Source organism: Lissotriton vulgaris, chromosome 4_1 (assembly GCF_964263255.1).
Source record: "Lissotriton vulgaris chromosome 4_1, aLisVul1.2, whole genome shotgun sequence".
Taxonomy (NCBI): domain Eukaryota; kingdom Metazoa; phylum Chordata; class Amphibia; order Caudata; family Salamandridae; genus Lissotriton; species Lissotriton vulgaris.
Window position 1 is genome coordinate 2,087,679,923 of NC_141691.1, and position 17,490 is coordinate 2,087,697,412.

General features: G+C 43.5%; 1 protein-coding gene across 1 annotated transcript in view; it reads right to left on the reverse strand.

Annotated features, from left to right (window-relative positions):
- Positions 1-416: 416 nt before the first annotated feature.
- Positions 417-17,490, reverse strand: part of LOC147725092 (uromodulin-like) — a 124,283-nt gene continuing 107,209 nt past the window's right edge. Inside the window, exons 6-8 of the mRNA XM_086966539.1 lie at positions 9,964-10,033; positions 1,940-1,972; positions 417-1,316 (exon numbers count right to left, since the gene is read on the reverse strand). Coding sequence (XP_086822665.1) covers positions 1,252-1,316; positions 1,940-1,972; positions 9,964-10,033 — 168 coding nt within the window. The 3' untranslated portion in view covers positions 417-1,251. The remainder of the gene's footprint in view (positions 1,317-1,939; positions 1,973-9,963; positions 10,034-17,490) is intronic.

The window sequence follows — 17,490 nt, forward strand, 5'->3', positions numbered from 1 at the left end:
GGGAAGCATAAGGACAAGAACAAAGGGTGGAGAATGAATGGAGCAACAACCATAAAGGAAGCATAAGGACATGAACAAAGGGTGGAGAATGAATGAAGCAACAACCATAAAGGAAGCATAAGGACATGAACAAAGGGTGGATAATCAAAGGGGTAACAACCATATAGGAAACATAAGGAAATGCAACAGAGTGGAGGCCTAATGGGGCGACATCCATATAAGAACCATAAGGACATGAACAAAGGGTGGAACATCAATCTGGCAACAACCAGATAGGAAGCAAAAGGACATGAACAAGGGGTGAATAGGGAGATGCAGCACAGGGAAGAACAGTAATTTGGGAAGGATGAGGGAAGTAGCAATGGGTGGGGAGATATGTGGACACAGGAAACAATGCAGCAAATGATGGGGAATCATTGGGGCAACATTTGCTTCAGCGAAATGAGTTGCAGCAAATGATGAATAAAAACTGTGGTGTGAATTGTTGTCATGGGGAGGAGCAGCAAACTGAGCTAAATCAGAGGCACTCATGAGTGGAACATCAGTGAGATTACAGCAAGGAGTGGGATAGGTTGGAGAATCAGTAGACAGGTGAAGCTGCTGTGGATGGAGGAACAATGAGGCAGCATTGAGATTTAGTCGGGAGAAGAATCAATGAGGGAGTATATAGGGGACAGAAGAGGGTATGCAGATGAACTGCCAGTGCTCCCATCAGGAACATACAGACCACTCCTCGGCACAGGGATCTATCCAAAATCAGTGTTGGAAGCCATGCTTGAGTGTAAACTGAAGGAACATCATTGAGAAAGGACAAGGATCAAATATGAAAGCTACAGAACAAGGACTGATAATGCAAAGGAAGAATCAAGACCCAGAGAGATGGAACAGATCGATAGACGGAACGCTGTGTCAGGCAATGTACAGGAGAGAGGCAAGGACATAGGAATGAGAAACAAGACAATCAAAGGGATATATGTCAGTGTTTGGGAGGGAAGGCAAGTCTAAATCCGCCGGAGACATAAACAAGGCCAAGGGAGAGAGATGCCTGCATTTACTCTGTCTGTCAAACCATAACTCAGGCCCCATACATGTTCATAATTCTAAACCTTATGGAAAAAAATTATTAGAAAGCAGATTCCCATACACATTATCCCAGGCAGAAGACACACACTGGAATCAAACAGTTTGTATATGATAATTGTGGGTGTCAGTAGCAGGTCCATATCTGGCTTTGGGTGTGGTCAGTCCTCCTCACATCAACCTGAGACTCAGCAGTGCCAGCAGGGAGCTCCCTACCACAGCCAATATGGAGACATCTGGAAGCAAAAAAGGAAAAAGGCTCATGTGATGTCTTGGTACACAAGAAAATACAAGTTTCTTAGAACACACCAGCTTCATCTCATCAGCCTTCCCTGTGATCTCTGCAGCCCCAACCCTTTGCCTATCCCACCTTAGTAGGGTTTGTTCTTTAAGTTTTACAGTGCCCAGCTTTCCTTGTAGGAGAGGCTTGAGAGTAACAACTATCCTTAACCCAGCTAATTCCATGGCATGCATTATAGTAGAGATGTCCACTTTGCTGAGGAGAGAGCTTTGTCACTGATAAACAGATCTGTGATCCCAACCTGGCGATGCCCTCATGTCTATATCAGGACTGTGTTCAAACCAGGCAAACTCCCTTGTGTCCAGGTTTTAGATGGTGGCAAAGAGCTCAGGGCCTTGGCAAAAAGAAATCTTTCCTTCAAAGACCAAAACCCACACCCTAAAATATGATTTTTATTTTTATGGTAAAGCAAAATCTAATACATTGTTACTGAGCTTATGTCATCTGAATCAGGTGAAAGACACGACCAACCTCATCCTTTCAGAGATTAGATGGATGAACCTTAACCCCAGGAGAGTGATAAGTAAGAAAGGGAACTAACTACAATGTGTTGGTTACCTGTGTGTGATCCAGAGTTTACATCCAGGGACACTGAAAATGAACAAAAATAAGAAGAAGGTTAATATTTCCTTTCTTCACTTCTGGTCAAAATGTAGATTTGAACTGCACTTTAACTTGCTGTAGTCATAGGGAACTAACAATATTATAGTCAGACTGTAGACACAGCGCTAACTTCATCCTGTAAGACTAGCTCTTTGGGAGACTGGGCCTGTAACGTTACACTGGCCTTCCTCCAGAAGTGCTAAAATTATACTCTAGTAACAATGCAATACTGATGCCGCACTCACAGTGCTGTCATGATGCTGGCTTCATAGTGCTATGGAGACAATCACCAGCAGTGCTACAATGCACTACTGATGCTGCACCCACAGTGCTGTTATGATGCAGGTCCGATAGTGCTATAGAGAGACTCACCATCAGTGCTACATTGCACTAGTGATCCCGCACACACAGTGTTGTCATGATGCTACGGAGAGACTCACCAGCAGTGGAGCAGTGGAACAATGCACTACTGATGCTGCACTACAGCGCTGTCATGATGCTGTCCCGGTAGTGTTATAGAAAGACTCACAAGCAGTGCTACAAATCACTAGTGATGCCAGACCCACAGCACTGTCAAGTGCTGTTATGATGCCATCCCAGTAGTGGTATAGAGAGAATCACTTTACCAGTGCAACATTGCACTACTGATTCCGCACCTGTTATGATGCCGATCCGATAGTGCTAACGAGAGACTTACCAACAGTGCTACAATGCACTGTTGATGCAGCACCCACAGTGCTGTAATGATCCCGTCCCTGTAGTGGTATAGAGAGACTCACCAGCAGTGCTACAAAGCACAAATGATTTCACACCCACATTGTTTTATGATGCTGTCCCGTTAATGCTATAGAGAGACTCACCAGCAGTGCTACAAAGCACTACTGATTCCGTACCCACAGTGCTGTTATGATGCCGGTCCAAAAGTGCTATAGAGAGACTCACCAGACGTGGAACAATGCACTACTGATACTGCATACACAGTGCTGTCATGATGCTGTCCTGGTAGTGCTATAGAAAGACTCACCAGCAGTGCTACAAAGCACTAGTGATGCCGCACCCACAGCACTGTTATGATGCTATAGAGAGACTCACCAGCAGTGGAACAAAGCACTACTGATGCCGCAATCACAACATTGTCATGATGCTATAGAGAGACTCACCAGCATTGCTACAAAGCACTGCTGATGCCGAACCCACAGTGGCTGTTATGATGCTGTCACGTTAGTGCTATTGAGAGACTCACCAGCAGTGCTACAATGCACTACTGATGCCGCACTCACAGTGCTGTCATGATGCTGTCTAGTTAGATCTCTAGAGAGAATCACCAGCAGGGGAGCAATGCACTACTGATGCCGCACCCACAGTGCTGTCATGATGCTATAGAGAGAATCAGAAGCAATGCTTCGCTGCACTACTGATGCCGCACCCACAGTGCTGTCATGATCCTATAGAGATATTCACCAGCAGTGGAACAATGCACTCATGATGCTGCATCCACAACGTTGTCTTAATGCTATAGAGAGACTAACCAGCAGTGGAACAATGCACTACTGATGCCGCACCACAGCACTGTCAAGATGCTATAGAGAGACTCACCAGCAGTGGAACAAAGCACTACTGATAATGCACTACTGATGCTGCACCCACAACGTTGTCTTGATGCTATAGAGAGACTCACCGGCAGTGCTACAATGTACTACAGATGCCGCACCCACAAAGTTGTCATGATGCTATAGAGAGACTCACCAGCAGTGCTACAAAGCACTACTGATGCCACACCCACAGTGGCTGTTATGATGCTGTCCCGTTATTGCTATAGAGAGACTCACCAGCGGTGCTACAATGCACTACTGATCCTGCACCCACAGTGCTGTCATGATGCTGTCCCGCTAATGCTCTAGAGAGAATCACCAGCAGGGGAGCAATGCACTACTGATGCCGCACCCACAGTGCTGTCACAATGCTATAGAAAGACCCAACAACAGTGATACAAAGCACTACTGATGCCGCATCCACAGTGCTGTCCCGATGCTATAGAGTGACCCAACAACAGTGATACAAAGCACTACTGATGCCGCATCCACAGCGCTGTCATGATGCTATAGAGAGACTCACCGGCAGTGCTACAATGCACTACTGATGCTGCATCCACAGCGTTGTCATGAGGCTATAGAGATACTCACCAGCAGTGCTACAATGCACTACTGATGCCGTACTCACAGTGCTGTCATGATGCCGTTCTGGTAGTGCTATAGAGAGAAACACCAGCAGTGATACAAAGCACTACTGATGCCGCACCCACAGCGGCTGTAATGATGCTATAGAGAGACAAACCGGAAGTGCTACAATACACTACTGATGCCGCACTGTTAGACTTGGCATCTTTTGGCGTCTTTCCCCTGACCTTTTGCTGTCTGACCTCCCAGTTTTAACTCTGTTTTTGCTGGTATAATGACTCTGCGCACTATTACCACTGCTGACCAGTGGGAAAGTGCAAGTGCTCCTGTATAAAATGTGTTAATGGATTGATATTTCCATGTTTGGCTTATTTGATCTATATGTCAGACCCTAGTAAAGTGCCAGGGCCTATAGATCAAATGCTGTTGGTGGGCTACAGCACTGGATTGTGCCACCCTCATACACAGCCCGTAAATTGTAACCCTTGCCTGCCACCGCAGAGCCTTTGCGCAGCCTCCGGCTGCCATGTCGACTTGGCAAGTGCACACTCTTGCAAGTCCCTAAACCTTCCCTTTTCTACATATGAGTAACCCCTAAGGTAGATCCAAGGTGCCCCATGGGCAGGGTGCATTGTAGGTAAAATGTATGACATGCATTGTTGTGGGTGGCATGTCCTGGTAGTGAATTACAGCCTACTTCATCTTTCACTATTGCAAGTCTACCTGTTCTCCATAGGCCAGACTGAGCAGTTTGATCATTAAATCCTATGATCCTAACTGACCCAGAGAAAATGGTAGAAATTCGAGTTTAGTATGCCTGAAATCAGAATGATAAAATACATCTTTTAGTGAAGTTGGTTTTAACATTCTGTGTTTGAAAATAGCACTTTTAGAAAGTGGGTATTTTCTGACCTAACCATTATTGCTATATAGAGTTTCAACGGCAGTGCTACAAAGCACTACTGATGCCGCACCCCACAATGCTATTATGATGCTGGTCCAGTAGTGCTATATAGGGTGACTCACCAGCAGTGCTATATTGCACTACTGATGCCGCATCCACAGTGCTGTTATGAAGCCAGTCTGGTAGTGCAGTAGAGTTGCTATAGAGAGACTCACAAGCAGTGCTACATTACACCACTGATGCCACACCCACAGTGCTCTCATGATGCCGTTCCGGTAGAGCTATAGAGAGACTCACAAGCAGGGGTGAAATGCACTACTGATCCCTCACCCATAGTGCTGTCATGATACGGACCCGGTAGTGTGATAGAGAGACTCATCAGCAATACTCTAGTACTGTCACTGTGATAGTCGTGACAGCAGTGTAGACTGCTCATGATTTTTGTAAGCCATTTTCCTTCAATGTCGGCAGGGGTGATGGTGATGAAAAAATGATATGTTAGAGAACGCCATATTGATCCATGTTTAAGAAATTAAAGTACACTTCATTCACACATTGAGATAATAAAAATATATTTAAATTTTTTGTGAATTATATAAAATATTTCATAATTTGTATTTGTGTGATGTACACCTAATTTTCTGTTTTTCTGTATTGTTTTGAGGTTCAAATCATTGAAATTCTCAGTGGGACATCAAGGGCATCCAGAGGAGGGAGGAGTTTCTCATTTGGCCAAGCAGGTGGCACATCAAGGGCACCCCATGCTTTATTAGGAGGAGGGAGTAGTTTCTCACTTGTGCATCTAGTGGGACATTAAGGGTGCCCCATGCTTCATCGGGAGGAGGGAGTAGTTTCTCACTAGGCCAGCTAAGGGACATCAAGGGAACCCCATGCTTCATCGAGAGGAGGGAGTAGTTTCTCACTTGGCCAGCTAAGGGACATCAAGTGCGCCCCATGCTTCATCTGGAGAAGGGAGCAGTTTCTTGCTTGGCCAGCAAGTGGTACATTAAGGGCACCCCATGTTCCATCGAGAGGAGGGAGTCGTTTCTTACTTGGCCAGCTAGTGGTACATCAAGGGCACCCCATGTTGCTTTGTGAGGAGTTGAGTAGTTTCTCACTTGTTCAGCTAGTGGGACATCAAGGACCCCCCATGCAAAGAGAGGGTCCCACAGGCCCAGAAAGGCTTCCGCTACCTGCTCAGAGTAAGAGGCTCTGTCAGGGCTTCAAATTAGCCTCACATTGGCACTTGGGTAATTCAGAGCTTCTGCAGGACCACGGGTGGAAGTTCCCAGCCCTCGGCTCTATTCTCCATCCCACCATGTCTTAAAGTGCCCAGTATGGGATCCTGGAGTCTCAGGGAGGCGAAGGTCAGAGATCTCGCTGGCCCAGAGGGGAAAGCCCTGTGCGCCATTCTCTAGATTGAGCCCTACAGGCCCGAGGACATTTCACCCACATTTCCAGGTGAGGAACTTCTCAACAGGCCACCAGTCAGAGCTGCAGCTGGTGGGAGGGTAAAAGCTCTTGGCCTTAGGCTCTGTCCATTTTCTGGCCCACTGTGCCACTTGGAGTGCAGGACAAGGTTCTGTAGGCCCACGCAGGGCTCCCCTGTTTCGTTGAGTGAAAATCCATTTATAAATCATAAAGGTAGACTTTTGTCTCCGTTAAACTTAAACTTTGGTCTTAAGTTTATCTGAGACCAAAAGTCCTGGTCTTAGTTAAACTTAAGATCAAAACGTAAGTTTAACTGAGACAAACATCTAACTTCATGACATGCAAATGTCTTTTGTGAATACCGAAAGTCGTAAAGTTAGACTTTCACCTTAGTTTACCTTTGTGAATCGGGCCATTGGTCTATTTAGGGATGGACTATTTCTCTAGCTTTGGCTGCTGTTTCAGCAAAAAGCTTCCGACCATAATTGTTTGACTTAAGGGTGTGCCTTTTGTGGAGGCCACCCAGTAGAGCGGAGACCAAGCAGCCTGGAAGCTTGAGTCCCCGTAGTGGTCTGACCAGATTGGATGGAGTTGAATGTCACCAGTCCTGGATGCTACCTTGCAGTCCAGGTCCCACCCAAGTGTATGTAGCCCTTCTCCATATAGGCCATTCCCATTGAAGCTTAGAATGACCACTCAGTAGGATGTCCCAGTCACCCAGGCAGGTACCCTTGTGTCTCACTCAGGTTGCACCTCAACTTGCCTCTCCCTTCTGTTGGTGTGGGGTAGCAAGGGCTGCTGGTGCCGGTGTTACTTCCCTGTCTCTCCAGTTTCTACAGGCAAGCAAGGGCTCCCTCAGAAGGTTCCAGAAGGGTGAGAAGGTTGGTCTTGGATGGGTACTTTACTGTTCCTACTGTCCAGCATGTGCGCTACCTGGTTGATCCTTCCAGTAACATCTCACATTAGTAGATCATATATCCATGGTCCATGTAGAGTGAGAATAGGTGACAATCCTGATGAGGAGGGATGTGGTCGACAAGCATATGGTAAGTATATACCTGGAATAGTGGGAGGGAATGGGGCGGTGAGCAGAAAAGCAACAGATCTGAGCTTAGGACTCAGTCTATCAGGAGTTGATATGTTGATAAAAAGTCACTGGGAGGGCAGGTAAGCTGTCTAATCAAAGGTTCGATCAAAGGATACTCATCTGTCCACAGTAACAACCTTTGGGGTGTTATAGCATAGATTCTTTATCTAGTGACATGGCAGATTTAATTGAGGATCTAGAATTGTCTCAGAACTTACCTAGTGTAATCCCTTCCATAGTCATTATATCCTTGTAACTTTCCGTTGAGTTCTGAAAAGGTTTGTATGGTTTCCCCCATGGTCATTGGGAGACCAATTTGTTCCTATCAGATGATCTATTTATTTGCATTGACGGTGGTGTGGCATTCATGCTTGCTTCATCAATTATGTCTAAGCGTTTTGACCATTCCTAAGGGCACTCAAAATCTCTAGATGTACCACCAAGGCTATCCATATTATGGCTAGTTCTAAAAGGCCATACTGCGGAAGGTATTTTGTTTAGCACTGGTTTCTACTAAGACAGCAGCAATTTGAAATGTATTGCCTTACTAATCATATGGTACATATTTGCGCACCGCTGATAATATCTGTCTGCCATGTTTGTTTCATATTGGAGAAAACATGCTATAATCAGCCTGGGTCCCTGTGTGTTTTTATTAGGTAGTATCTGGGCCTGGACCCTGTGTGCCCTGGGAAGTTCTAAAAGTGGAAAGTAAGTCAATCCTGTAAGATGTGGTAAATGTTTGACCAAAAAACATTTATGTTGTGTCATATCCAGTCCTCAACTTTAATCACTTTCTGCTTAAGATACTAAACACCAGGGTCCCCAGGAGTCAGCCCCTTCCAGTTGACTCTTCATCATAGTTAATTTCTTTTCAAGTCCATCCACCTTATTGAGGGAAAATACTAATTTCTGATTGTACTGAATTTACTTCAGTTCTGAAATCCGCTAATTTGTTAACACAGCACACCAATCACGCTCCTACCACAGATATATCTTTGAGAATAATCTCTACTGAGACTTATAATCCTGAAGATGTGACTGTGGGTTTGTTGTTTTGACCCCAAGGGTCCCTGTAAACCTGGTGAAAAAGCTATAGTGAGTTCTTGACTGAGGCCATCTTATTGTTGTATGGTTGTGGGGATGGTATGCTGCTCGCTGGTTTATCCTGATCTTCACTTGTAGCCTTGTGCTGAGAAACAATGGCCTGCCAGAATAACCCCAGGTTATATTACATGGTCTACTCTGTATGTCTTTATCTCCTAAGGCTGCACCATGTGGGAAACATCCTTTACAACGCAGTCATTACAACGCAATACCTTTACAACGCAGTCATTACAACACAACATCCTTTACATCGCATGCCATTACAATGCAGCCATTACAGCTCATGTCAGGACAATGCATGTCAATACAACGCATGTCACTACAACACATGCCATTACAACGCATTATAAGGTAAGTAATGGGGAATAGTAATTCGTACCCTTACACTATCCAACACTTACCCTATGGTTGCACTCACAGGAGTGGGAATAGTCATTTGTACCCCTACACTATCCAACACTTACCCTACTATTGCCCTAAAAATTAATATGAGTTGTAATGGTATGTCTTGTAATGGTATGCGTTGTAATGGAATGCGTTGTAAATGTAGTTTCTAAAAATGTGTTGTAAAATCATGCGTTGTAATGGACATTGCGAGTCCAAAACGGTGTTGGAAAGGCATCCGTTGTAAATGTTTGCATTGTAACAGCATATATTCCACCATGTGGACAGATCTGTAGTTGCAGAGTGGATGGCTAGGGTACCAGAGGCATGGGGGCTCAGTGCTGTATCCCTGGAGTCAGTGTGCTGTGCAAGCTCTCCTTTCGAGCGTACGATCATTAAAGGCTGCCCTCCATCCTCAAATGGGAAGGCGTGGCAAAGAGGATGGAGAGGCATTTACTCACATTTTCCAGGCCTCTGCGGTCCAAAAACATGATGACTCAGCAATTTCTCATGATCCTCCTTGGTTTCTGATTGTATTCTATCCAATAGGGGAAGAGTTTTGCACTTCAACTGAGAATGATGCTGGTGGCAGAGGTCTGTGAGTCATCAAGACATACACAAAAGTGGCCATCCTCCTCTGTGTCCTGACTTTTACACAACAGTAGTTGTCAATTTCCCCATCAGTATGGACCACATGCACCCTACACACTTGTGTCCCACAACCACTTACACATAACAAGAAACAACTATTCAAGTACATATTTTCTGTATAATAGCGGATAGTAAATAATTTCAGAGTATGGTGTTTTGGGTGGGCTTCTTATGTAAACAACATACCGAATATCCACAGCAGTGCAGTTTAACACAATATGAAAGCAATGGTTTATACCTGAAATCCCAATTGGAGCCATTTCAATAGTTACAGTGTCTACTTTAGCAGAACGAGATGAAGATGAACACTAAAAGGGAATAAAAGAAAATGAAGGACATTTAACTTTTCACTTCACATCTGGAGCCTACATCACATCTGGAATTCTCTTTCAGCTACAACACTCAACACCACACTCACTTTTGGCACCCCTCATTTCTGTAATCAGATCACATTTGGCACCATGACCCGGCATACCCCTCAAATTTGGGATTCCTACCGATCCTAACCTTCATATCTAGAACACTACCTATTTAAATGCTCCTACCATGTCCAGTATGAAAAGCACCATTTGTCTTTAACAGGTACTCATATTCAGCACCTTCTCACATCCAAGCCCTTTACAAGTGGGACACAGAGGATTGAGATACAACTTCTCACTCAAAAGCGGCTCACCCAGTCAGTTGGCTGAACTTCGGTGTGGCTATTGGCAGAGAAAAAGCTGCAAAAGCCATGAAGTGATAAGTTGAGTAGTAATAACTGAACACTGCTAGTGGCCCCTACTAGATTGAGCTATAAACTATAAGTGCTGTCCCTGAGGTCCTGGATGCCGTCGTAGTGGCCAAGAGGCTGCAACAGAACCTCTGAGATTTGAGAAATGTGTGGACGTCAGAAGCGTCAGTGGGATCTTGTGGCAAAGGTATTTGATTTCCACCGGACCTCGCCAGGTATATCTTGAGGCTTGCCGCATTGGAAGATTCAGAGCTCCATAAAAATTTAAGGTAGAATTTTTGACCAGGCAAAGGTGTGAAAAGTATGCGGCCAATGTGGTACCTGCGGCATCTGATAACTTTGGATTTTTCCCACTGTGAGCTTTTCCTGTCAAACCCAAAGGCCTCAGTGAGACCTCATCCAATAGCTATTCACCTTTGAGAGGACCTTATCAAATATAGCCCTCAGCTAAATGAGTAACCTGTATTGTACTTGTACCTCTGACCTCATAAAGAGTGCAGAGGGGTTGTGTTTAGAATAACTACATATATATTTGATATATACCTAGTGTGGTGTACTTCCATTTGGTACTCAAGGGATTATAATTGGGAAAACAACTTGCTTAACATCACCTACGAAGTCTTAGCCTGAAGACTGTTGATCCGCGCTACCACTAGGATAGCTTTCTATAAGGTTGACTTTAAGGTTGACTTTACAACCACAATCAATAAGGGTTGATTAGACTGGTACAAGGGGCCCACTATAACTAGTGGACATCATATGCAAGGCTAACTTCTCACATGCTGATTTGTCTTTTTAACTGTTTTGGTACTGCAAAATATATTTCATATCCGCCAGTTAGGCCTGTCTGCTCAAGTAATAGCTAGCAGTAGGCTAATACCAGGTTTAAATAATTAAAAATGATTTTCATACGACAAGTTGACTTCTTATTCTTTGAGGTGAATTCGCTTCCATCCCAGTGAATAACCTTAAAACCAGGATGAATAATACAAAGGTTATTTATAATCCATTAACACAATCTACACAGTATACCTGGCTATCTACCTTAGTACCATATATAGGGTTACTGAACAACAGGCTGACCTATATTACAATAACACCACTTTGCATTATATATAAGGTTACTTATATTAGTTTATTCACAATCAGCACTGTACACATGGTTGCTTACATTGCCCTTTGCTCACTCTATCACAGACCTAACCAAAAATGTATCCTGCCCATTGAGAGACAGTGTTCGATTGAATAATTATTTTATTTCAATGAAAGGCTTCCTTTAATGTCATTAATATGCATCTCCCCATCTACACTTTCTATTTTTTCTGTCTCCTAACCGACTGATGAAATGAGAAAAGTGTATATTTATTGATTATTTTGTTATAGTTTACTTTTCAATCTTTCTCATGAGACAAAGTTGGAAAGTTGTATGGTCTCTTTTAACACTCTGTTTAGTCTTTCAATCATACCATTTACTTTGGATGATATATTTCTAATACCCCTAGAATCCAGAAACTCCTCCATTTCCCTGCAAACTAATGATAGTCTATTGTCAGTCCATATAGTTTCTTGGTTTTATTCTGTACCGAATATCTCATGTAAAAGCTTGATTGCAGTTTTAATTTCCACACTGCTTGATAAATATATTGCTGGCCACTTGGAACACATATTGATTGAAAAAATATTATAATATTGACCACTCTTTCTGCATAGTGGCTCCATAATAACTAGAGCCAAGTCTCCTCATGGACGACTAGGAAATCTTCTCATAATCATTCGCTGTTATTATTATTATTATTATTTATTTTTATAAAGCGCGTAGTCACCCGGAAGTATCCCAGCGCTGAGGAACCTTAGAGACATGACTGAGGACTGAGTTTACGGGAAGGGCATAAAGGCTAGGGGAAAAGATGTGTCTTTAATCGTTTCCTAAAACGGAGGTATTGGGGTTCCAGACGAAGATCTCGCGGGAGGGAGTTCCAAAGACGGGCCGCATGGACCGAGAACCGTCTTCCTCCTGACCGTGCTTTCCTAAACCTTGGGGCATTAATAAGGTTTTCTGCATTAGAGCGAAGGGATCTTGTGGCTCTATAAGGGGTGATGAAGTTTCGGAGAATTGGAGGGCCTTGGTTGTTCAGGGTTTTGTGCACCAAGCACAGGGCTTTGAATTTAATTCTCTCCCTTATGTTTACTGTTTACTCTGTTTATGTACTTTGTCACTGTTCAAGTATTCAATATGTTCTCTAACTCATGTTTCTGTTTCGAAATTCATGTCTGTTTACCAATATCTGCCTTTTAGTCGCAATTTCGGTTTCGAGATTTCCAAAAGACCCGGTTCTGAAAGTTTATCAATTTCTCTCTCAACACACTAGGTGGAATTAATCTTTTCTCCATCATAACAAAAACATCTACTTTAGATAATTTATATCTGGTTTCTGAGAATTGTTTTCCCTTCAATACAAAGATCCCCTTTTTTCAGTATTCCTCTTTAATGGGAACTTCCATAACTATACACATATTTATTGCTAGCCTACCGTGCCGACGTTCCACCTGCTAACCTGCAGGGGAGTGCGTCTTGTGTCGTGGACACACATGGAATGATACTAACAGCGGTCCTGCCATTCAAGACAGCACCACCATGAGAATAAAGGTGTGTGTCCGCTCTGGACTGAGAGGAGCTAATCTATGCAGAACAGCAGGTTAACAATAAATATTTCTGGCATTTAACCTTGAAAGGCTCACTGAAGGGTTGAAACATTAAAAGAATTGTGAGTTTGGCAACACATGCCGACTGAGGGGTAAATCTTTCCTTCAATTCTAACATTTCTTGTTTAAAAACCTTATTGAAAGTATTCTGTATGGGGAATTACTTAGAGAGAGAGACGTAATTGCAGCACAGAAGAAGATTTTTAACAAGAAATGTCAGAAATGAAGGAAGGATTTATGTAAAGTGACAGGTATGTAATAAATTCAGAAATACACAGCGAGAAGAAGTGTTGAAGAGAAGGGATAAAAAAAATGAGGAACAACACATAAGGTTTATAACAGAGTTTAGTACAGGAGCATGTGAGATAAAAAAGAGCCTGAAAAAATTCTGGAATATGCTACAGGCAGATAAACCACTAGTTAAATCACTAGGCGACCATGCCTAGGTCACCTTTAAAAGGTGTATGTCACTCAAAGATGTACTGTGTAGCAGTACAGTGCTAGAAAGGCAAAGGCAGGACAATATTAAAGGGTTCTTTACTTTCTCTACATTCAAAGCTTGCAAATTCAGTACGAACCAAACTGAAGGAAAACTACCTAAAGAGATACCTGCTTACAGAATATACAAACATTTATTGTGTAATTCAGATTACTGTGTCTACTGACTAAAATGCCCATGCTCCATTTACTACATTGGCAGTACCATATAAAAGGCCAAAAGATGTGTGCTGAAACATCTGCAATAAAGATACAAGCTGGGCGACATTTTTCTTTCTGGACAGAATCCCAATATCAGAAAGAGGAGGGTATAGGTTACAACATTTGCGTAGATTAGAATCCAAACTGATTATCAAATACAATACCATGTTTCCCAAAGGATTGAAGAGGGATGAAGAATTATCAGTGCATCTAGGGTGAATTAAATTGTGATACTTTAAAATTGTAAAGTTGGAAGTTGAAATAACATTGACCTGTGTCTCTAAGAAAAACATGTGTAAATTTTTTTGATTTTAAGAGAGTATGAAGATTTAATATTATTTTACTTTTTTGTTGGATACAAAGGGCATGAAGTATGCAAGAGATCTTAAATCTGTAGGAGCTACTGAATAGCGGAGCTGGAACTTTCGCCTGCAGTAAGAAGGTGATGGATCATCAATATTTGTCTGTATGTAGCCAACTAGGGCAGTATTGGACAACCATTGTTTATGGTTGTGAGCTCATATGCCCACTGGGGCAATACACGATGGACAATATTTAATATGCATTTTTGTCAACAATACAGATATTTACAAGTTATGGTATTAATAACTGTATCAGAAATAGAATAGCATCAATAAAGCAAACATGTTTGATTAATGTATGCTCCCACGTTAAAATATGGCCGCCAAAGTGATGAAATACTGTTTGCCCGGCAAAGTCCTATCTCTATGGTGTTGGTAGATCAGACGTACCTATATCTGTCATTGGTGAATTGTAAACTGACCCGTGACCAAGAAGCTTTGCTTCAGGAGAATTTTGTGTTGCTTTAATAAAACGCCTTTTTAAATTTGTGTCCTGGCTGTCTTTTCTCAAGGATAAAAAGAAAGGAGTGATTTCAAGGGGGTTGCCAGCATGCTGGGGCTGCTGTCACAAGAGGCAGAGGAAACAGCAAAGCAGGGGGATTTTATATATATGTATATATATATATATATGTACATTACCTACTGGCGGTCGCCAGTGGGTAGTTATAGTTAGGACCTATTTTCCATAGGAAATCTGCAACATTCTATTTGGAATAACTTTGGCACTGGTTGACGAATCTTCGCAACATTTTCATAACTAATGGCCAGCTCCAGTCCCCTCCTTTCCTGAACATCTCGGGGTGATTCGTGAAGCGGGGGCCGAGAAAAAAGGGCGCTCCAAAACATGTTTTCCCCATGCATCTTTCCATAGGAACTGTTCATCGCGGCTACAACCCGAACTACTAAACAGAATTACACCAAATTTGGCAAAGAGACTCGTGCCTTTTGCTTAAATGGTGTAAATCCGTTCAGTAGTTCCTGAGAAAATGACATTTAAATGTATATACTTTGATGGCAGCGGTGGATCTGCGCATCCTGAGCGCACCCTAAGCGCAACGTCCCGATTGCACGCTAAATGCTAATTGGCTGTCAACATTCGGAACCAGGAAGTGTTGGCAGCCATTTTGTGCCTCGGTAGATGCGAGGCTGAAGAAATTAGTGGAATAAGTGTGCAAAACATATAAAGGGGGCAGGGTATTAATGCCCTGACCCTCTAGACCCGATTAGGGGGTCCCACAAGGACTCCCAGTGCCCAAATCATTAATATTTTGTTTAAACGGCAAAGTGCGCGCAGCGTGCGTGGATCCTGCTGTAAAAAAAAAAAAAAAAACTGACCTTCTTTAATATTTAGCCCCCGGGGGGTCAAATCCTGGGGGCAAAATTATTAAATTTAATGGGGAGCCAAAGAGGCCCCCGGCAAAATACGTGAGAGGGGGTGGCTCAATGGCACCCCCAAGTCCTGGGGACCATCACCCCCGGGGCTTTGTGAATTGTTGTAGGAGGGATGAGTGGCCTCCCTCCTGGAGCGTTGTTGTGGCCCTGGGGATAGCCACCCCCAGGACCAGCTCCTGCAGTGCCCCGTGGTGCCCACCCCAGGACACTTGCGGCTCCCGCCCTCCCAAAGAAAACTTGGTTTGGATTTTGAAAGAGAGAGCAGGGAAACCTGTTCTCTCTTTCAAAATCCAAACTAGATTGCTTTTCCACATGGGGAGCTTCATGTTACAGCTCACCATGTGGAAAAGCAATGCTGGCTCCCGAAGGACGCGGGGAGCTGGCTGGTACAGTGGGGGAATTGGGGCTCCAACCATGGTCCCCAACATTTTATATAAGCCCTGGGTGATGGGGTCCCTGGGGATAATAGAAATTAGTGATAGGGGCTATTTTTTTTCAGTGTGGCCCCCTGGTGTGCATGTGTTGGATGCAAGACTACTAACATATATGTAAATGTAAATGTAAATGTAAATGTAAATGTATAGGCATTTATATAGCGCACTACTTACCCGTAGGGTCCCAAGGCGCTTCGACCGCTGCGAAACCCTTCCTGGCTTCCCTGAGAGATGGTCCCTTAATGGGTATCTCCAGGGTGAGACCAGGCATCCCCGGCGGTCTGGTGGGGCCGTTAGTGAAGATGAGGCAAGCTAATGCCCAGAGTTGCCGAGTGTGATCGCTGATCAGAGTGGGCACCGAGGCGAGAGAATTATCGAGTCTGCTGACCCTGGTCCAGAAACCTGCCGCGCCGGGAATCGAACCCTGGTCCCGGGCCGTCCTCTGCTCTCGGGTCTGCCGCCTCTAACCAGTGAGCCACACTACTTCACATATAGGGTGCGTGACTCCAGCTCGTTTGGTGCACAACTTCTACGCATTAGGTTCACGACTCTGAAGCGTTGGGTGCGCGACTCCAAGCAAAAAAAAAATACTTTTCAGATATACATTAAGCTCATGTCTTTGGATCTTGGGTGGCTTCAAAAAGAGCCCTTGTGTTTATTGAGAAATATTGGTACCTACATGTAAGTACCTATACAGAGTCTAAAGTTGATGAGGAAGACTTTGTTACCTTCATCTGTAAAATGTACACCTTCTCTCCTATAGATGCCATCCACATTGAAATGCAAATTGTTGTGGTAAATGGACTCCGTCTTATAATCTCGGAGAAAAGCAGAATCAGATTTATTGACATGTTTCCTAGCTTTCTCAATCTGCAGACAAAATTGATTGGACCAGTTCCATTTCTGCCTTTGGCATGTGTTAGAATAGACAAAGGCAGTTTGGGGGAAAAGTGACATCAATTCTGTAAAGGTGTCCTTTATAAGCTTTTCCAGACCTACCCCAGTCAAAGTGCCTTGGTCATTGCCACCACAGTGCAAAATTATGAGGTCAGGGTGTTGGAGATGCAAAAAGGATTTAACCAATGGAATCAATTGGTATCACTTTAACCCTCTCTGTCCAATCCATTTAATGTCTACAAACATAAGTTCACCCAGTGTCTCTCCTTGTAGTAGTCTAATCATTCAGTCAGTAGCCATGTACTTATACAGTGAGCAAGACCTTAGGATATGGACTGCTTAAAACTCCTATGGACTATGCATGTAGTAGTCTAACTACCTTTTCACTTGTGTTTCGGGCCTACAATTCCCCAGTCAGTATTCATGCAGTTCAGCAAACATCCTGTGACTGCTCTTGCAATCCCATAGTCACTCTTTAAGTACTATGTACTAATCCATTCACTAACGTAAAACTCAACTAATTATACATTTTCCCAGTGTATCTCCTT